This window comes from Periplaneta americana, chromosome 3 (genome assembly GCF_040183065.1).
Source record: "Periplaneta americana isolate PAMFEO1 chromosome 3, P.americana_PAMFEO1_priV1, whole genome shotgun sequence".
Lineage (NCBI taxonomy): Eukaryota > Metazoa > Arthropoda > Insecta > Blattodea > Blattidae > Periplaneta > Periplaneta americana.
In genome coordinates this window covers 127,868,955-127,891,301 of record NC_091119.1, presented here as the reverse complement: position 1 = coordinate 127,891,301, position 22,347 = coordinate 127,868,955, and the positions used below count along the sequence as shown (strand labels likewise).

At 35.4% G+C, this 22,347-nt stretch overlaps 1 protein-coding gene across 1 annotated transcript in view; it reads left to right on the top strand.

The window, feature by feature from the left end:
- Positions 1-22,347, top strand: part of LOC138696513 (GATA-binding factor C-like) — a 677,081-nt gene that overhangs the window by 317,084 nt on the left and 337,650 nt on the right. Inside the window, exon 4 of the mRNA XM_069821569.1 lies at positions 270-415. Coding sequence (XP_069677670.1) covers positions 270-415 — 146 coding nt within the window. The remainder of the gene's footprint in view (positions 1-269; positions 416-22,347) is intronic.

The following is a 22,347-nucleotide window of genomic DNA, read 5'->3' as shown; positions in this document are numbered from 1 at the left end:
GAAACGAATAGAATGGACATAACAATCCAACAAGATGTAGTGCATCTGATATTGAAATGTGAGGGCAGTACTTTAACCATTGCGGACTCTTTATCAATTCTTGTAATTTAAGTGGAACTTACTGATGTAGAATAAGAGAATACTAAACATTATTTTCTTCTGCTCTTGTAGCTATAACAACTTCCTGCATGCAGTTTGAACCTTTGACTGTATGCTGAATTAATACGTCAATTGTGACGTGTTATATAATGTTCTGTCTCTTGTTCTAGAGGGACGCGAGTGTGTCAACTGTGGAGCGACGTCCACGCCCCTCTGGCGTCGGGACGGCACCGGACACTACCTGTGCAATGCGTGTGGCCTGTACTATAAGATGAACGGCCAGAACAGGCCACTTATCAAGCCAAAGCGACGGCTGGTGAGTACCATACTACATGACGCTGCTATCTTGTAACCAGATCTCACGTGACATTGTTGCTTAGTAACCAGATCTCACGTGACTTGATTGTCCACTAACAGATCTCACGTGACATTGTTACTTAGTAACCATATCTCACGTGACATTGTTGCTTAGTAACCAGATCTCACGTGACATTGTTGCTTAGTAACCAGATATAACGTAACTTAATTGAATCGGTTTTTTTAGGACTCCCATAATAATTGAATCGATTTTTTTTAGAAATCCCATAAGTCAAATATTAACAAAATTAAGTTTAATGCTAATTCCTGTTCCATAGGGTTAGATATACCATTTTGTATAAAAAATACCACAAGTCAAACCAATGTATGTTGTGACATGTGCGTTTAAAAATTACATTTAATGGAGAAGTGTCATAAGTCAGTGAGAAGGCTGACACAGAATGAAAAAAAAAAAAAAAACCTATAACCGAAGCTGTTGTGTTTGGTAAATTAATTATCTTTTATCTGAATTTTGAATTTGTTAAAATAATGTTGTTGTTTTTTGTGTAATATATTATTGCATTAGATTATTTCATGCACAACTGTATTATTTATGTCCTTAGTGACATTTCATACAGGTTGTTCACATGAAGCAAAAATTATGGTCAGCTTCTAAATACTAGTTTTGAGAATCAAATTCGTATTATTTTTAACGAAATTTTTATTGAGTCATATTCTATTAAAAAAATATTCTTTTGCATACCAACATTTCCCATTTCAAACATTCCAATTCTTAACTCATGCATTTCTTTTAAACATTTTTTTTTTTTTTTGTGATTGCCCAAAACTTTGTATTTCGTGACTTGATGTTTCTCAAAAAACCAATTCAATTGTCCGCTATCAGATCGAACGTGACATTGTTACTTAATAACCAGATCTCACGTGGCATTGTTGCTTAGTAACCGATCTCACATGACTTTGTTGTTTAGTAACCACATCTCACGTGACTATGTTGCCTAGTAACAGCTCTTTATGTGGCTTTCTTGTCTGGTAGCAAATATTTTACATTGCTAGCGTTTTGTAATTTTTGTTAAATGGAAACGGAAAGTTTGATTGTTATGTTTTAAAAAACTATTTTCTACACATTTAATACTGTGTTTTAGTACAGATTGCCTCCTGAAGGTTGAATGAAATGTTAACATCAAAATGTAACAGGCTTTATATCTCAGTAATGCTGTCTTTATATATATTTTTAAGTGTGTTAACAATGAAAAGGCTGATGTAAATTTTTAGATTTAGGCCTATACTGAATTTGTAACCTCGATAAGTATTCTACATTTTTAATCGTGTTTCATAAAATGTTTAATCAAAGTTTTAACATATTACGTTAGTACCTGCATTGAAATAACAGCTGTATGATCAATTATGTAGGGACCGAAATATATCTAAAGTAATAGACTTGGAAAATAAAATGATAATATGGAATACTGTAAAATAATGGTAAAGTGTGAGTAAAGATAGCGTAGAAGAAGCTGATATCTACAGAGATGAATTTCTGCTAACGAACTGCAGGAAAATATAGAAGTAAAAAAAATCATATCATAAAATTATTGAAATAATGGATAGTCGAATCTACACAAAAATGGTTGATATTATGGACACTACCAGGTAAAATAAAACTGGGAAAATTTTGAGAAAAAGACTCTACCAGAATATAAAGGAAAGAGATATGATGGAAAACGTATACAGAAATAGAAGACCTGGAGATTGAGATTCCTAAGAAGTGAGGAGTTGAAAAACATATAAACACTTTTTCTGGTTGACATACCTCCGCATTTTTGTAATTATGGAACGGAAAAGTATTATATTATATTTTTTTTGGCTTTAATCTCGACAGGTCTACATACTTTTCACCATAGGCTATCATATTGTAGGACAATCACATTATGTGAAATGCTGTAATATGTCTTGCAATAAACTCCCTCTTTCATAATATTATTGTGACTTACGTCTCTACACGGTGATTCCAATACGGAGCTTATTTCCGAAGACATTCTGAGCAAAAAATGTCATATAAATATGGGTCCTATTCTCAATATTTACAGAGTTACGTTTCGTTATTGGAACGCATTGCTGTGAACGCGTGATCTTGGTCAGCGTGCAGTCAGCAGCCAGCGCGAACGCTACGGAAATCAAAGATAGCCGTATGCAGTTACGTAGAGCGACGAGTGCCGTTCACAAGCGTGCGGCCAAGTATACTTAAGCGGACGGCGACATTTTTTAAAATGTGCTGTAAACTCTCTAAGACTGTAAATTAGGATGCAAAATTGAACTGCAAATAATTAAGTTGGTGGAAGTGGTGTGATTTGTAATAATTGTTGTGATAAGTGCGTAAGACTAATGTAATTTTATAGTTAAAAATATAAAAAAATGTCTGTACGAAGTAACTAAGGAGTTCACAACACATTTTTAGCTTCATAATAGTTGCCAATTAAAGAAATGATACTTCTGAATGGTTCATTCTCTATTTGTATTATTCTTTTACCTTCAAACTAAAGAAAAAAAGTATTTTACAAACAACTTTAAATTAGTGTAACTCTGAAAATATTGAGAATAGGAACTATGTTTAGCCTATATGACATTTTTTGCGCAACATATCTTCAGAAATAAGTTCCGTAAAGAACGGTAAATCCTCGTGAATCACCCTGTATAGGTAATTTTAATGATCCTTTGATTTTTCACAGCAACATAAATCTTTAAAATGCAGGTTTCTCAAAACTTTCAATTTTGATGTTTCCCTTTTGAACTGGGCCGTCGATATAATAAACAATGTTTAATTATACGCAAATTTTAACAAAGTTATGTAAACAAAACATATCTCTGCTGTTGCTCCTTATGATGAATGATGATTTAACTAACAAGATTAGATAGATATCTGTAAAAACCAATTAGCTATACAATAAAACAGAATAAAAATATTGCATGATTTTAAATAAAACTAGAAATAAAATGGCACTGTGGGCAATACACATCGAGTGCTAGCTTAATACAATATTTAGAGATGAGGACGGAGGCTTTCCCAATCGACCAGAAACAAATTTATTTGAATTATAAACCAGCAAGTGGTTGGATTGAGGGGGCGTGGTCGAGAGGGGTGAATTAGATGTTGAGGGAGGCAGACGACGGCTGATACAAAAAAATTACCACCCTTGCACAATTTGTGACGTAGTACGGAAATAAGCTCATATAAACAGATGAATAATAAAAACATCGCTGCTTTGTCTAAAACATTATTGATCGGCAATCAATAGCTGTTATACCTGATGTGGCTCGCGCTTTTGCAAGTTAGGGGACTTGAGTGTTATGCAAGTTGGGAAAGTTCGAGGTTCAATACCCAGTTTCAGGGATTTCGTGTTTTGATACTTCTGATCTCAAGAAAAATGTGCTGTCTGAGCAGAAAGTTAAGATTTCAACTGAGAGGTTAAATGTTGCCTCGTGTCTTCAGGCCTTCTTACAGATTTGATCGTTGTCTTGGCACGTTATTCTGGCTCCGTTTCGTATATGTAGGTTGGTCACGTAGGGCCGAAGGAATTTTACATAATTTATTTTAAATATTAAATAATCAAATGCAATATTTTCCATATATTTTTATTCTGTATCTTCGCTTCTTTATTTTTCTTCTATGTCTTTTACCATCTCCTTTCCAGTTTCTTTCGTCAGATTCTTTCTTTTTGTATTAATTCTCTGATTATTTGGTTTATTTCTATCTTCATTTTTCTTATGTTTTTTTCTTTCTTCTTTCTTTCTTTCTTTCTTTCTTTCTTTCTTTCTTTCTTTCTTTCTTTCACATACCTATTAGGTCTATCAACCATTAGGTATATCCATCTGTGTTACTTTCTATCTTTTTTTTTTCTTCCTTTTTTCTAAGATTCTTCAGATTTTCCCTTATTTTTCCCTATTTGATTCTATCGTCATTTAACTGGTTTCGATTGTCCATGTCTATGTTAATTCATTCCGTTATTACATATCACTGTTTGTTAATTGGTTCCATTGTTGTGTGTCACTGTTTGTTAACTGGTTTCGTTGTTTCGTGTCACTGTTTGTAAACTGGTTTCTATTACTGTTTGTTAAGTGGTTCCGTTGTTACGTGTCAATGTTAACTCGTTCCGTTGTTACGTGTCAATGTTAACTCGTTCCGTTGTTACGTGTCAATGTTAACTCGTTCCGTTGTTACGTGTCACTGTTAACTCGTTCCGTTGTTACGTGTCAATGTTAACTCGTTCCGTTGTTACGTGTCACTGTTAACTCGTTCCGTTGTTACGTGTCACTGTTAACTCGTTCCGTTGTTACGTGTCACTGTTTGTTAATTCATTCCGTTGTTACGTGTCACTGTTAATTCATTCCGTTGTTACGTATCACTGTTTGTTAACTGGTTCCGTTGTTACGTGTCACTGTTTGTTAACTCCTTCCGTTGTTACGTGTCACTGTTTGTAAACTGGTTTCGGTTGTTATAGTCATGTCACTGTTTGTTAAATTTTGTAGTCCTATTTACTGTTCCACAAATTGGTTCAAATGTACTACTGTTATTTTCTATATGGCGAAAAATAACAAAATTGGAGAATACTGGGTTTTCAGTGAAAACTATGAAAGAATTAATTTTCTATAATATCTTTGTCTCTGTACAAACTTATATTCTTACTGCTGAAATAATCAAAACTCTGCCAGCATAGGCTCGTAAACCGTGGTAGCTGTTCTAGGGGTAGGTAACCTCAAAATTAAGTTGCCTGGTCCATCAAGTTGCGGGTTGAACAAGGAGTTGATACCCACTTCACGGAAAATAAAATTACTCGTAATTTTCACAATACTATTGTACTTTCTGCGTAGCTTATGTATTTCCTTCTTTCCTTCTAACATACTCTTTTTTCCCTTTCATCTTCTTCATTTCTTTATTCTCTCATGTTCTTTTCCTTTCTTGCTCCTTTCTTAGATTCTCAAATTCTTTCTTTGCTTTTGACCTAATAGGTCTATATTTTACCTACAAACTATGAAAATGAGAAACACTTTATAAGATGAAGTTCCTAAAGATGATTGTAGGGGAAGCATCATCGGTTTCGTTATTGCATCGGCCGATAGATGCAGTTTCAAATGAAATTTGTATGAAAGCTAACAGTCGGCTGTGCAAATGCAAGCTAGACGAATCCACTTACATAAGGGAGGGTGGATATTGAAAAAAAAAAAAACAAAAAACAAAAAAACGGAAGACTCCATTATATATTCATATGTAGAGGTTGGAATTGATAACATTTTACGAGTTTAAAGAAAGTGTTATAAAATAAAGTACCACTTAGTTATTTTAGTACATTTTTCTAATGTATGTGACAGCGAGACCAAAACCTGTGAACTTAAGTACCTACCAGAATATAGTCATAGTCTTTTCATTCAAATGGTAGTATTTCCTAAGCCCCCTATCCCTCTTTAAGATGATGAGGATGTTGCTTTAAGATGAAATGGTAGAATATTAGCAGGGAAAAGGCAATACTCAAGATCGTTATTGCCTACAATTAGTTACTGTATTGAATCTCTTCAGAATATTATTTACAAAGCAGAAAAGATAACACGCAGCCAGGGTCTATAGGAAGTTGTAGTCATATGTACAGTATATTAATTAATTAATTTATTTATTTATTTATTTATTTCATTATAAATATAATAAATTGATAAATGAGTCATCATTTTTTTTTTTACTTCTGTGTTTAGTAATTCCTCCATTTTTCTGACCACTCATATTTCTTGCTTTTAAATCCATTTGTTTTTCAATTTTTCACCACTTGAAGGCTGCTCCTACTACCTTCAATGTAACATTTTATGTCATAACATTAATGGTATACATATTTCCAATTCCTTGCGGTTTTCAATTTATAAAAAGACAGCTTATCGATTTGTGCTTGACATACACGCATCTTCAAGACAAGACACATTCCCACGCGTCACACATCCGCAGTACCTAAGTGCTATTGGCTATTATCCTGATGGAGCCGTCTGTCCGTCTGTCTGTACTCGCTATTAGTTGGTCCATTCTTTCGTTAAAAGGCTTGTCATTGTGGGTCTGGCGGTTGATGAGATGGGTCCAGTGACTCCTTTGTGTTGCGAGGGATTTACGGCGTGGCACCCTGTATTGTGTTCGAAATCCATTTACAGCAATTTATTTAATTCAGGAATAGTGGCATTTTAATGCTCTCGTTCCTAGATTGATGCCCGATAAAAAATAAAATCCAAAAGGAATGCTAAAAAAAATGAAGGGACGAGATAAGAACTTAACGGCACTTGTTTTGCTGCCAGGCTAATGACAGCGATACATTAGCAATTGTGAAGAATCGAACGCAATAATGTAAATCATGCTGCTGTCATTTGTTTCTTGTAGAACCTAAATTCGATGGGTTGTAAAAATATTACGCTTTCCAAATAGACTATTTGACAGACATGTTATTACAAAAATTGCACTTTATGACAAAAGAAGAAATAAATTTAGTATTGTGACCTATTTTGTGATATTAAGCGATTGCCTCGGTAAAGACTTCTTATAGTTTTATGATTTGTCATGACACAAAATTTCTGATTAATCTACATTAAGAGGACTTGGTGAATAATAATTCATTTCGAGTATTGCTCGTTATTTTCATATACCACAATATGATAGTGGTATAGTCCGCGTCACCGTTTTTGACGTGTGAAATAAGTAATGGGAACGTTAAGTGCGAGTTTTTTATATTTGCCGCAGTCAGTCTGACAACTGTGCTTGGCAAATGGCTGATGTGACGTGTATAGGATGTGGTACCATTCTCAGCTGCACTAACAACATGCTCACAAACTGGGCACTATACATCTAGGATAGACGCCAAAAACGGTGACGCGGACGCAATGCCAATTCTTTATTTACTATTCCTTTGTAACTATAAAATCTATCCAGAGTAAATGAAACTACATTCTAATACAGCGAGTAGCAAACAATACCTAACTTAATTGAATGATAAACTATTGAGGAATGGACTTGTCTAAAGAATACCTGTTTGAGTTCCACTTTACACTATCCAAATTCCCAAGAATCCGCGAGATATCAATCTCCAGTCCTCGTGTTGAGAAGCCATTACTGTCCGTCTGAGTGGTTATGTCGTAGGGTAGTCGAAGCGAGGGAAAATCACGTGGCAATAACTTAACGGGGTTTTTTCTTTAAATTATTTTAAACAGTTGTACAGGGTCCGGCAATTAACGTTTCACATTTCAAGTTGGTAATTATGCATGCATCATTTAAGAGGAGAGGCTTTGATCACTGTGCTTGGGTCTAGCATGGCCTTGGATTTAGTGAGCCTTTGCAGCAGCGCATTTTCTGCGTGGAGCATTATTTATAAAGCAAGTCAATTGTGGCTGTACAGTGCTAGTTTCGGCGAATATTTGGCGATAATCGACGACGTTGAATTGCACCGTCACGAAAAATAATAAGTAGGTGGGTAAATCAGTGGCGTGAAATCGGATCTGTTCAAAACAAACCAACAGCGCGGGCACCTGAAAATATTGAACGTGTTTCTCTCCAGGTTCGGTTATAGTCCATGGTCCTCGTTATTCCCAGACCTCACTGTACCAGATTTCTTCTTGTGGGGGTATTTGAAGGCCAAGGTTTACGCTCATAATCTCCCTGATATCAACAGCCTCAAAAATGCAATTCGTGAGGAAATTGCTGGTGTCACACCAGACACTTGCAGAGAGTACCTTAACGACTAGTGTACAAAGAGGATTGCAACAATGTATTGACGCTAATGGTGGGCATCTTAAGGATGTAATTAAAAAAAAAAGGTAATAATCTGTAAATCCAAGATTATAACGTGCATAACAGTGTCCATGGCTTGTAATTTCTTTAAACAATAAATCGATATTTTGAAAATGAGGAACGTTAATTGCCGGATTCAGTATAATAGGCCTATTACGTAGATTTTCAATTCTAGTACAGCGAATATTTTCATGAAAGAGTCTAACAGTCAGCTACAAGTCTTTACAGAGATGCCTGTAGAAACTGGTAGGAGAAATATAGATGCGACATAACCACTCGTACGGACAGTAAAATGATCTATACAGGATATTTACAAAGGTATAATATTTTGGGAAAAAGTAGTATTTTATCAAAACAAGCAGAAAAGGTCTAATAAACATGGGTCAATATCCTTCAAAAAGCAAGTACTGTCAAATTGGTATGATAACAACAGCATATCTTATAATGTGAACTCTTAGTTTGTTTCTTTTTTTTTGGTAAGTCATGATGATCTGCCTGTTTATTCTTTTGTTTACTGCATCGCAATAAGAAACGAACCACCGAAGTAACTCAGCCAGTTGGCGCATTTGTCTTCCGATCTGGAGCTGTGCTCGGGTGTGGGTTCTATTCCCGCTTGGGCTGATTACCTGGTTCGGTTTTATTAGAGGTTTTCCCCTACTGTAAGGCGAATATCAGGTAATTCATGGCAAATTGTCAGCCCCATTTCGCAATCACCAATTCCATCAACGCTAAATTACCTAGCAGTCGATACAGCATCGTTAAACAGCAACTAAAAATACGGAACAAGCAGGCCTAAAGAGCTCACATTAGAAGATCTGCTGGTGTTACTAATACCAATTGCACAGTAATTTTTTCTTCATTTTTATTAGACTCTTCTCCGGTGAATACTACCTCCTCTCAAAATATTATATTTTTGTTAACACCTTGTATAAGATCTAAACGTGTGTGTGTATCTAATGCTTATCCACTCCACTTGCGTGATTCGAGTTCCGCATATAGTGGATAGATGGCAGGACTGTGACCCATTTTCAATTTGTACACCACTTCGGCGGGCCACGCTGCACATGATGTATATCTGTGAAGAGTTATGTCGTGTACTAAGGTGAGTGTATGGATAAGTGTAGTATAGAGAATGGGTGAGGATGATGAAAGTGAGAAAGGGAGAAGGGGAAACTCGGTGCCGGCACGTAGCCTACTCCTGTCGAATAGCACCAAAGGGACCGCCAGGCTTAACGTTCCCATCCAACGGACGAATCACTGTCAACAGTGACATATGTCTTCTCTTCATATGCACTGCGGAGAGATTTGGGATTTAACCCAGGAATATTGGTGCACAATTTACTGATTAGAAGTTGTGCACCGCCATCTCTCCTAGTCTCGAGGTAGAAATTTTACATGAAAATTTCTGACCCCTCCGGGAATCGAACCCGGGCCGTCTAGTCTGAAGGCAGACGCGTTGCCACAGAGCTAATATCTAAACGTATCTAGATATGTTTTTCAGTCGAAAACTCGCTAAAATGAATGGTATGTTTTTACTTTCCTACTTAAATCATTTAATTCCAGTAAGGATTTTTTTTTTGTATGAACTGTAGCAAAAATCACACAATTTTTATGGCCATAACTGTCTATGCCATGCTTTTGGTGACATGTTGACGCCATCTTCCTTAATCTTCCATCTTCAAGCATTTCAGTATCGAGGACGTCTTTTCTTTTGCAGCGAGACACTGTCACAACAATAGGGGAGCATACCAGAAGGGATCTATATGTATGAGATTAAAAGGAAGGCCATGTACGTTGTTATGACAATCGACTTTCTGTTGTTTTAAATATAATGTGGTAATATAGGCCTACAAAGACTAGACATTAAATTATATATGACAAAATCTGAAATATAAAAGCAGAGTAGAGTTTTAAAATAAAGTTAATGCAAATACCTAATCAATAATGTACAACGATTTATTCGCGTGCAATAACTCTTTCTTGTTTTATTTGTTTTTTTTCTTCCGAGCTGATGCCTGTTGTGACTATGCGTCCTTCAATTCTGTATGTGGGTCAACCCATGCTCTCCACGAGAACACTTTATAAAACGACAAAATCTTATTGAGAGCAAACTAAAAAATGAAATTATGTGAAATGTTGAGAAATTAAAGTTACATTCGAAATAAAATTCAAGAGATTAGTCAAGTGGTGATACAATGATAATGATGAAAATAATATTAATGATGACAGTAATAATAATGATAATAGTAACAATATTTATTACTAAACGTCGGCCTGGGTAGCATAGTTGGTATAGCGCTGGCCTACATTTAATTGATAAAATAATCTCCCAAATATAAATGCGAGGAAGTGTTCTGATTGAAAGTTCATAGTTTTGGAAATTGTAGCCTATGACTTCAACATGTAACACTCTGAAAACCCAATTTAAACGTATGAAGACAAATTTTAGTAGCGACGTATCGCCCAATGAATGACGGAAGGCTTTTGTGTAGGTAGAGATTGAAACATTAGCGCCGCTCGTAATACAGCCGTCAATACTAACCAGTCCTTGGAGAAAATAACAGCATTCCGTCAGCTTTTATGTATTATGAAAACCATTGATAAAAAATCTTACTGTCATAGCTTCTCATTTTTTTCAATTCGTGCGATTGTTATCAACAACTCCATCTCGTGGCAGTAACAATAATAACAGAAGCGCAGCGCTACGCGGTAGCTACTGGCAGTAGGCCGCCGCGCACTGCGATGCTATCTTGTTCCTGCATCTCGAAATGGAACGTTTTAAAAAATTCAACCCAGGAGCAGATGTGGAAGTGAAGGTTGTAAGGGGGGTGAAGGGAGAATAAGATCGCTATTGTTAGTCACTATGGGGTACCTCCCTTTTCTCAATAGGAAAAAAAGAGTAGACTTTTTTTTCACAAAAATGCCCTTTGGTATCTTTGAGAGTGGTCATTGTACCCCACTTTTCCAATGTTTTTTTAAACCCCCTCTGGTCTTTTGAGAAATAGTAACTGTAGCCATAAGGTATTATAGAAATAGGAACTTGTATAAGAGGAATGGGTTGCCTAAAAAGAAGGGGTGGAGAATCTTTGACAATGACATAATAAATAATGGGGTCCAGAGAATGTTATGACATGGTTTCTTTTTTTTCTGCTTGAAAGTATTGAGCAAGGGTAAAAGGAAATACCATTTTTATTCATTCTAATTTTTTTCTTAGGTTTACGCCCATTACTGTACTAAATCTACCAATCAGAAATGAAGCTGTCTTCAGATGAACTGCTCTGAACGGACAGGTTAGGATTTATATTTTGGAAGGGATACATATTATATCTGAAGACCTCGCCATTTTGTGCTCATACAATGTTACACGGCGAGAATTGTAATTGAGGTATTAAGGAATTGTGTTCTTTTTTTTTCTGTAAAATCATGTTGTGTTTGTAATACCGAAAATATATGACAGTCATTTACAAACATCATTACAGTACTAGTTACATCTGAATCATAGCCTCCATACCTCTTATGTCAAGTCAGCACACACTATACAAACATCACGTTGTTGATAGGTTAACAAAATCAGTTACTATTAATACTGGCATATGAACATCGCTGTTAAATTTTCAATTTGAGGACAATGAGTAATTAGAGGCCTGCTCCAGAGCTCTTGTAAATTAGAATAACTTTAACATTGTATTTTAATGCTAAGTGAAATAATTGAATGAAACTTTACTACATTATAAAGCAATTTAAGAATAGTTTAATGCCTACAGTAAGAAGTAATTTCTTTTAGAGATTATTTGTGAAAAAAAATTTTTCTCAAGGACAAATGTCTGATGTTTTTTATCTATGACTTTAGATTTTTATACGGCATTTATGGTGAACAATATTTCTTACAATTTAAACTCAAAATTTGATCAAATAGACACATCTTAGTTGAAGGAAAAATTATCATTTTTGTATCTTGTTCAAGAATTAACTTTTTGTAATAAAATAATATTAAAATAAAAACTAAACAAGATTAATTTATAATTTTAGCTACAAATTGTAGTACAATTTATCCTTAAAAATGTAGAGTAAAAGTTTCATTAAGGTATGTCAAATATTTCTTAGGGAAAGTGCACCTTAATATGTGAAAACAAAAAACAAGAAAGGAACAAAAAAAATCATCTCCTGAAAGAAACTGTAATAAATAAAGCTGAAAGAAAAAATATTGCTTACTATACGCATTAAATAATTATTATATTGCTTTATGTTATGGCAAAGTTTCATTTAGACCTAATTTTTATCTTTAGTAAGTAGTATTAAAAATACAAAGGTTTAAAATATTTTAATTTACAAAAGCCCTAAGCGGTCCTCTAACTATCCAGTGTCCTTAAAGTTTACAACACTTTAATGGCTCTTGTGTGTTTATTGCAGATTACATCATTTCAATACTAAAAGCGATAAAAATAAATCTCTGATGAGATCGTTGAGTTTTTGTTTAGAGTAAGGTCGCACATTTATTTTATAATCGGTTGGTTAACAGCGCTCTATGAACCACGAAGTTAGTACTGGAGTCGGATTGATGATAGAAAAGTCGTATTTCGCGAAATGGGTCCAAATGATTGCTTGATATTCGCTTTACAGTTAAGAAAGCTTCGAAAATAACCGGGCGAAGTAATTGTCTCAAACGAGATTCGAACTCATGTCTGATCATAATCTCGTAGCACGAGACCAGCTCGCTAGCTATGAGTTACGCTGGTGAGACCACAATCAGTGTTAGTGATATGTTGTTGCTAGGAAGCAAAATCGTTTGATTACAAAATTGACATAAGAGAATTCTATGTTCAATATTTATATTCAAAGTAAGTTTTTGTAACTAAATATTATCTAGATATGTAGAATATTAAGATTAACGTTGTTTAATGAAGAAGCGAATGAGTAAAGGATTCTTTTACACCTGATAGTGCTAGAGTGTTTTTGGTCCGTACTCTTCCTATACAGGTTACATCAATGGAAGCTATCAAACAATTGTAGTACAATGCATAATGGGTTAGTGAGTGTGGGGGTGTGTGCGCCCCCTTTTTTGTACCTCGTAATAAATAGTCTGGTTGTACGCTAATGATTAAAGTTGGCTGGCTATAGTAACCAGTGCATTCATTGTTACTGCCAGCATCTGAATTGGAAAGCATCATATAAAGAACTGTCAATACCTTTCACACGCACACAAAACCTACCCCATTATCATGTTTGCATACCTGCGTATAGTCAGGGTTGTCATTAAGATAAGTACTAGAGACTCAAACCCCAGCCCCCAAGTAAAAAATAAAAGTCGGATTTGTGAGACTGGCGTAGTATTTTTATCCGACGATATTTTTGTATAATGTAACATGCCTTTTTTTTTAGTTATAGGAGATTTACCATCAATCAACATTCATGTTTCATTAATTAATTTGGTTGCTATGTCCCCCCCACCTCCCTAGCAACCCAGTCTATTTTTCATATCCTAAGGTATAAATGAAAGAGCGGGGTACAGCTTTCGTCTAAATGTCTATTATACCGTATAACTACCACTATTAGAGATGGGGTAGCCATCAGTATTTGTCATCACTGACGCGTGATAAGCAATAGTTGGCTGCACTGGCTGGAAGGTCTGAGTGTTGTAAATTAACCATCGATCCCTAGGAAATTTGTAACAATTGCCAACTTTTGACATGTGTCACTTATCCGCTATTGTGTTTTATCTCGCAGCACACGTAGTATCATTTTTTATTATTCTTTTTATTACGGGGGACCCATGCTGCACGCTTTTCAGCGTTCAATTGTTCGCGTTTGTTAGTACCGCCGCTCTCCGCTGTGTGGAGTGACGCTCGCGATAATGGCGTCGTTTTGTGGGAACAGCTGATAAGAATCTGCATAGAATTTTCGTTGTGTGTAGTGTACACCGAGAGATTATGAATCGTTTTTCGAGCATGTTTTGGTGGATATGAATTTAGGATTAATGGAATAAAGTAGTATATAGGTCTAACAGAGGGGTTGAGGAGAGGGGAAAGCGATGAGGGTACACTCCGATTTTAATACTGTCGATAAAAACTCGAGAGCGACAAGGTTTTTAGAGGTTATTTACGATGAACAAACGTTAATAACTAAAGAGCAGAAATTTATCCTAAGCACCAATTAGGGGTGCCTGTACGCTGTGCCACAAAAGAATGTAAACGGAATCCAGGGTATTTAGAAACACACTCTCACTTTCGCAAACGATTATTTGTAAGAGTATTCGTCGGTGACGCACTTAACAACTTCTGTCTAAATTATTTCAACTTTATAACTCGTATATAAACAAATATAAATATAAACAAATTCTCATGTTGAAGTAACGAGAGCTATGGTAAGTGTAGGACAAAATTGTGACATAGTGTGTGATAGACTTTATGACATGGTACTGAAAGACCGAAATTTGTTACTTAAATAAGATCATTTGAAAAATACTCATGGTATGATCGTGGTGAAATGCAGCATCCCTCTATATCAACCTAAGTATTGTGCGTGTGTTCTGTTAAGATTAACTATTGTAAGTTCAGGATTTTTATTAGACAAAACATTTTAATGTAATTTTAAAGAATATAATCCGGTTCTTTCCCGTCCCTTTTTTGTCTCATGACATTTTTAATCGACACTTTTTATTTGTTTCCGAAGACTAGAATAAGAGAGCGATTGTACTGCACAGTTGACGTAACAGCGGTGCACTGTAGGGCCTATATTAGTACAAGCAACTGCCATTTCACAAACAGAATGGTAAGGTGATAGGCCCTATGTGTAATAAGACAGACATATACAGAATGGAAGTGAAATCGCCTTGCAAATTTCCAGAGCGAATAGCTCATGTTATATGTAACAAAACACTATAATATCATATTGGTGTAAAGTGCATAGTTTTTTTTTTTTTTTCAGATGTTTAAGAATCTCTTATTGGGTAACTATTGTGAGTAGAATAGTGATTTTTGTCCAAACGATAGGGAATCTAATAAAGAATAATTTATCCCTCTGGCGTATTTCAATAGCGTGAACAGTTTTCGTGTAGATTTAATTAAAAAAACCTCTAAATTCAAGCCATTCCACTAAGCGAGCTAGTGGCAACGTCTCGGCAGACTGCAGCTTACGTACGGAGAATCTTACATCTGTATACGAGTAGAGCGACTATGTTGCCGGACTTCTCAAATTTCAAACTTAATTTTCTAATTAACCGTGCATTTAACCACAAAACGTAATATAGATTTTCTATTCATTTACGTGTACTCTATCGTCCCTTTCAAGTTGCAAGGTTATTTCCCTTCCGCTTTGTACAAACACATAAATAGATATACAAGATGTAACTAAATATCCATTACAAATTCCTAGAGTTTATATAAGTGACAGCAGTTACTCATTAGAACCAAATAATTTTGCATAATGTTTGTTACATTTATGGTTTAAATGTTTTTTAATTCTTCAATTATTAATAAATCACTTTAAGTAATGAATGTTGGCTAGCGGCGTAGCTCAATCGGCTAAGGCTCTTGCTCTGTTGGCCGTGTGTTCGATTTCCGCTTGGACTGATCATCTGGTTGGGTTTTTTTTTTCAGGTTTTCCCAACCGTAAGGCGAATGTCAGGTAATCTATGGCGAATTCTCGGCCTCATCTTGCCAAATATATACACTCTCGCTATCATCAATTCTATCGACAATAAATGAGGAGCTTGGTATCAAAGTTGGACAATTGCACTTTTGCTTTTTTACAGGAGAGGCGAAAAACTAGATCCTTGGAAACCAATGTCACCGTTATACGTAGATTTTTTAAAACATTCTCATGGGTCATAGAAATTTTTTTTCAGTCTCAAAATGTGATTAAAATTAATATTTAGGTCGCAATTTAAGTTTAAAAAGTGAAGTTGTCCGTCTCTGAAACTAAGTCATGGAGTTGTATGTTTTTGAAACCAAACGAAGCTTCCTCGCTTCCTTTTGAGGAACTTCTTTGACATGAACTTCCATATTCTTATTGAAATAACGATGTAACATAATTTTACGAAGGAAATTTACGTAAAACAGTACGTCTTTTTCATCCACAAGCCGATTATATAAACAATCTGCCATGTTGGATTAGCGAGGAGTGATGGAAAAATGTGGTACGAATGTGGACTTCTCATTGGCTACTGAAGGGATTGTCCTAGTTTGAAACCAAACCACAGTGGAGTTGTCTACATTTTGATTTTGAAGCGCATAATTAAGTGCTATTTTCGTTGTGTTCTGTCCGTTTTTAACCGAAACAGTTCCAGAATCGAATTCAGCATAGAAAATTCTATGAGAAATCTCGAAATCGAAAAAAAATGGAGTTGTCTTACTTTGATACTATGCTCCTCAAATAACCTTGTAGTAAATACGGCGTTAAATAACCAATTAAAAAAGAAATAGAAAAAAGTAATTGATGTTTGGCTACGCTGTTACCAGACGCGTGCTTTACCTTAAGGCCTGATTACCACGAGATGTAAGAGCAATCACCTCATGAGAAAGATTTAATGTTGACATTGACTACAAAATCGCCCTCACTGCTGCGGAGAAGGGGTGTTTCCATACGTTGACAAATGCTGCTTTATTTACTGCGATGTTGCAATTTTTTCTAGATACAAAATCGGTTTCCCACTAAATAAAAAACCCAAGTTGGCAGAGGAAGATTCTGTTCTTTTGGTCTTAAGAATTACTATGTGAAGTTACTATCACTGAACACCTGACACACTGTACAGATAGGCCTATATCTGTTACATTTCATCGTCTGTGTTACTGTGCCAAAGTTAAGAAATTTTACACGGTTACAAATGTTTGGAAATAGCGTATATTACTTTTTCGGACACACTATACAGTATGTGGCACCTGTGAACATGTTTCGTATCTAGTTAGTAAGTACTGCTATAACAGTGAATTGTACGTCTATGTGTTAGGTTACAGATTCCAAAAGAGCTTATTATACAGTCATTTAGTGCGATGTTGTCAGCGCTGCACGAGAATAGAGCATTAAATTGTAATTATAGAAATGCTAATTAGACGCGTGCTCCTATTAAATCTGTTTAGCTACCTGTTCACTTCGCAATGTAACATCACAAAAGCATTGCTATTTTCGGAAGGCATTGTTCATTCAGTATTTCACATTATGAAATTAAATTAATGGGCTGTTAATGTAATCAGTTATCAGTCTCGAAAAATGTTTATTTTTAGATTTGTAATTATAAGTAGTGATATAGTAATAATTTTCGTTACAAGCGTTAAATTTGTCGTTTATTTTGCGAGTAGGAATCTTTTCGAAGGGAATTAAAAACACAAGTGTAAGAAGTTTACGAACAAAATAGAATAATTTTTAACACGTATATAACACAATAATTCCATAGAGAACCATTCTAAAAATGCGTCATGTATGATAGCTAGGCTATATAATCTCTCTGAACAACTGCATTTCTTCAGATTCTTCACAAATACAGAGTGTTAAAAATACATTCAATATTTTGAGACGTGATAGTATCCAACAAAAGTAGAAAACAATGTCTAATAAAATAGGTTCTTAAAATTAATATCTTCCGGCATATAAATACAGAAACTTTTTTCATCAATAATATAGGAGATGCTCAATATCAGTTCCATTATAAAAAATTCAGTATATGAGTAGTGATAATATTCATCAAAAAAGAAAACATTGTCTAATAAAATGGGTCCTAAAATTAATATATATTTTTTTTATTTTCTTGGGTTATTTTACTACGCTGTATCAACATCTAGGTTATTTAGCGTCTGAATGATATGAAGGTGATAATGCCGGTGAAATGAGTCCGGGGTCCATCACCGAAAGTTACCCAGCATTTGCTCGTGTTGGGTTGAGGGAAAACCCCGGAAAAAAACCTCAACCAGGTAACTTGCCCCGACCGGGATTCGAACCCGGGCCACACGTTTTTCGCGGCCAGACGCGCTGACCGTTACTCCACAGGTGTGAACTAAAATTAATATCTTCGGGCATATAAATACAGAAACTTTTCCATCAGTAATATAGGAGATATTCAATATCAGTTCCATTATAAAAAAAAGTTCAGTATATGAAAAGTGGTAATACAGTATTCATCAAGAAAGAAAACATTATCTAATAAAATGGGTCCTAAAATTAATATCTTCCGGCACATAAATACAGGAACTTTTCCATCAATAATACAGAAGATGCTCAATATCAGTTCCATTATAAAAAAAATCAGTATATGAGAAGTGATAGCATTTATAAAAAAAATTCTAATGAGCATGAGTCCTAAAATTACATTTAATAGGAAATAAGGGTTTTTTAATTGATATTATAAGAAAAGCATGTCCTCTGAAGTGCGGTCTTTGCTCGTTTCTTACTGGGAATATCTACTGTTTACTGTAGAGACCAAATGACTGCACACCTTGTTGATTGAATAATTTCACGAGAGCTGAATCCGGGATGGATCCTTACACTTAGGTTGTTTAGGTCCATTGTACGTAGGGTTGCCAACCCTCCCGTATTTTTCTTCTCTTAGAGCATTGTTCTCCCTTATTTTTGCATAATGTAAAAATTATAATTCTAAACATTTGATTTAGCCGTGAATGATGAATTTTATTGCTCAAGAGATGTATTAAAATGTGAAGTCTTTATAGAACGTAATGCTTGCCAAGAATGGGGTTTTAGTGCTCAAACAGTGTTAAATTCATAAATTTGAAAAAAAAAAAAAAAAAAAAAAAACTTACTAGTTTTGCTCTAAGCATACCAAGTACTAATGCTCATTCAAAGAGAGTGTTTCAGCTCATGAACAATAATTGGACAGATGTTTGAAACAGTAGCACGACACATCTATTCAAATCATAGCTGAAAACTGCAGTCGACTTCAACTATTACGCGAGACAAAAAATCTGTCTCAAAATACTCTTAATTTAAGCCTAGCTGCCGAAGTGTAGAAGTATAGTCAGTTTTTTTATTAACTGAATCGAATAATTTGTCCATTTTGTATGTGAAATTTTGTCGATTCCTTAGTCTCCTGTTTTTTCTTAAAAAAAAGCTGGCAACCCTAATTGTATGCCGTACATGCGATGATTGTTTAAGACCAACGGATGGCCCGAAAGATATTCGTGAATCTAATACTGACAAGTGGGCCATCCTTCCGAGGCCCTACACGTAAGGGTCTATCTGACGAGCCCAAATCCAGAGCCCGGAGGCCCAGTCCCTTAGATCCTAGATCAGCATCGGAAACCCGTAGGCCTACTACCCCCAGACATCACCCCTATCTATTTTTATTACTATTACAGATGATCGATTATCCATTATCATCTTCGTTTCTGAAGTCCAGTGTGGTTGTTGCATTTGTGCACATTTGCATTGAAAGTTTTTTGCATTTTCAGAAGTCGAGTAGCAAAATGCGATAAATGCGACTGTGGTTTAAACCCTGTCTCAGAGTAGTTTCTAACTGTAATGCGAATATAAGGTAATCTCATGACAAATAACTACTCTATATCTTCTCGTCAGAATACCTTCTAGCTGTAACAAATTCCTCCGATTCTATTATAATAACATTGCAATTGATATAACGCAGTTAATAATACATTATTTTAAGCTACGTATAACAAAGTTATACCTTTATAGGAACACGCTCTTTTCGTTTGCTACTTATTTTCACGTTGAAATTTGATGGCATTCAAATACTCCACGATGGGCGATCAACAGAAGCAGCAGTTTTTACTATTATTCTAGTGGGGGTGTAGCAGTCTAAACGACATGCAGATTGTAGCCTTTCAATTGTTTTTTCCACAAAAGACAGGCGAACTAAGGCGAGCGTGCATAAACAAGGCTGCATACAAAATAAAAACAGGTTATTCGTGTGTCTGTGTCTGTGGTTTTCCAAACTTTGCATTGTATATTCAATGTGACTTGCCACAGTGTCGCGAGTCCATCCAACATAACAATATTCCACTCAACTGTCGGCAGGGGTTCACAAAATAGAGCTCCGTCTTTAAACGGAACAGTTGGCTCACATATGAGCGATACACAATTTGTTATCCAAAGATATCAGCACTGCAGCTTTATAATTGCAACTAGTGTATTTGAAAGACAAACACTGAACGCTTTATACAGGCAAATGTCCGGTCTGTGATACAGCTCAACCCATACTGTCTTTAATTTGTTCCTGTCAATTGTCTCTGTAGCTGAGGTAATTCGCAACTTCAGTTCATCAATACCCAGTGATGGACGTGGTATAAACACCTTCATATAACCACACAGAAGAAAAAATTACAAACGTCGAAACACCTTGAATGTAATTAAATATCACCAATAACTTTCACAGTCCTAAAATAAAGAATCGTGTAAGTGGAGTGACTTGGTGATAAAAGTTAAGTAACTTACAGACACAGGCATATATTAATCTTTAAATCTCGGCGTTTGACTTTCCTCTGTTACAGGTTACTTATGTAGTTTCCCTTGTATTTTATCTCCTAAATGCTGGGTAACTTTCGGTGCTGGACCCCGGATTCATTTCACCGGCATTATCGCCTTCATTTCATTCAGACGCTAAATAACCTAGATGTTGATACGGCGTCGTAAAATAACCCAATAAAATAAAAATTATCCCCTAAAGTGTATCAATAATTTATATACTCACTGTACATTGCAGATAGATACTGTTTCTTTTTTACTTGATTATTTAACGACGCTGTATCAACTACTAAGTTATTAGCGTCGATGGGATAGGTGATAGCGAGATAGTATTTGGAGAGATGAGGCCGAAGATTCGCCATAGATTACCTGACATTTGCCTTACAGTTGAGAAAAGCCTCGAGAAAATCCCAACCAGGTAATCAGCCCAAGCGGGAATCGAACCCACGCTCGAGCTCTAATCCGAAATGGACAGGCAAGCGTCTCATCCAATTGAGCTACGCCGGTGGCAGATATTGTTGCTGGTATTATTATTATTATTATTATTATTATTATTGTTGTTGTTATTATGCTCCCACTACAGAGCAAAAGCGGTCTCAATTTGTTGCATTTTCAGCACAATCAGATTATATTTGTACAAGGGAGTTACAATGTACTGTACAAGTAGGCTTATAACTTTTTTCTGTATCATCCATGTATGCATGCCCCTTTCGTTTGTCCTATGTTGTCTCAAGCCTTACTTAGTACATGACGAAGGAGTTCCAGTGCTAGTTATTGATGTTGACTTCTCGTTGAAAACTCTCGCAAGATTGAGAACGGAAACTGCCATGGTAGCATACCTATGGTACCTATTGTACCGGTACCATGGTATGGTAATTTTCTATCCAAAAATAATATTTTATTCATTTTCACCACCTTCCTTAAACTTCATAGTTCACTTCTTCCAGTTCCTTCTTTTAAATGATGCTTTCATCCATTGCAACGAAATGGGTTTTGGTTTGCCCCTCTTCTATCTCCCTAATGGAATAGACTATATTCATTTAACTTTTTAGAAAACCCGCTATTTTTCTTTGTTCTATAAAAACATTTACTATTATTATTATTATTATTATTATTATTATTATTAATTTCCTGGTCACGTGATTAGGATTACGCACTTTCTTACTTCAAAACATACAGAAAGAAATACTTTAGAAGAGCCATACACCCAATCCCTATGAGAAGTAAAAAACGTCTCCGATTCAATAATAACAGACTAAAGTCCACACCTGTGGAGTAACGGGTAGCGCATGTGGCCGCAAAACCAGGTGACCCGGGTTCGAATCCCGGTCGGGACTAGTTACCTGGTTGAGGTTTTTTCTGAGGTTTTCCCTCAACCCAATATGAGCAAATGCTGGATAAATATCAGTGCTGGACCCCGGACTCATTTCACCGGCATTATCACTTTCATCTCATTCAGACGCTAAATAACCTGAGATGTTGATACAATGTCGTAAAATAACCTACTTAAAAAAAAAGCTAAATTCTTCCTTTTTACTCTTATTTATTTATTGCCACAATCTCAACTCATGGCATATTAGAGCTGCTATCTTATAATCAGTTCATTTCTTCGTTTAATAATCTTTATACATTTTCTCTTTCGCGAATTCCTTCTTTTATTTCTTAATTCGTTTTTTAATAATGATTCATTTGTTTAATAACTGATT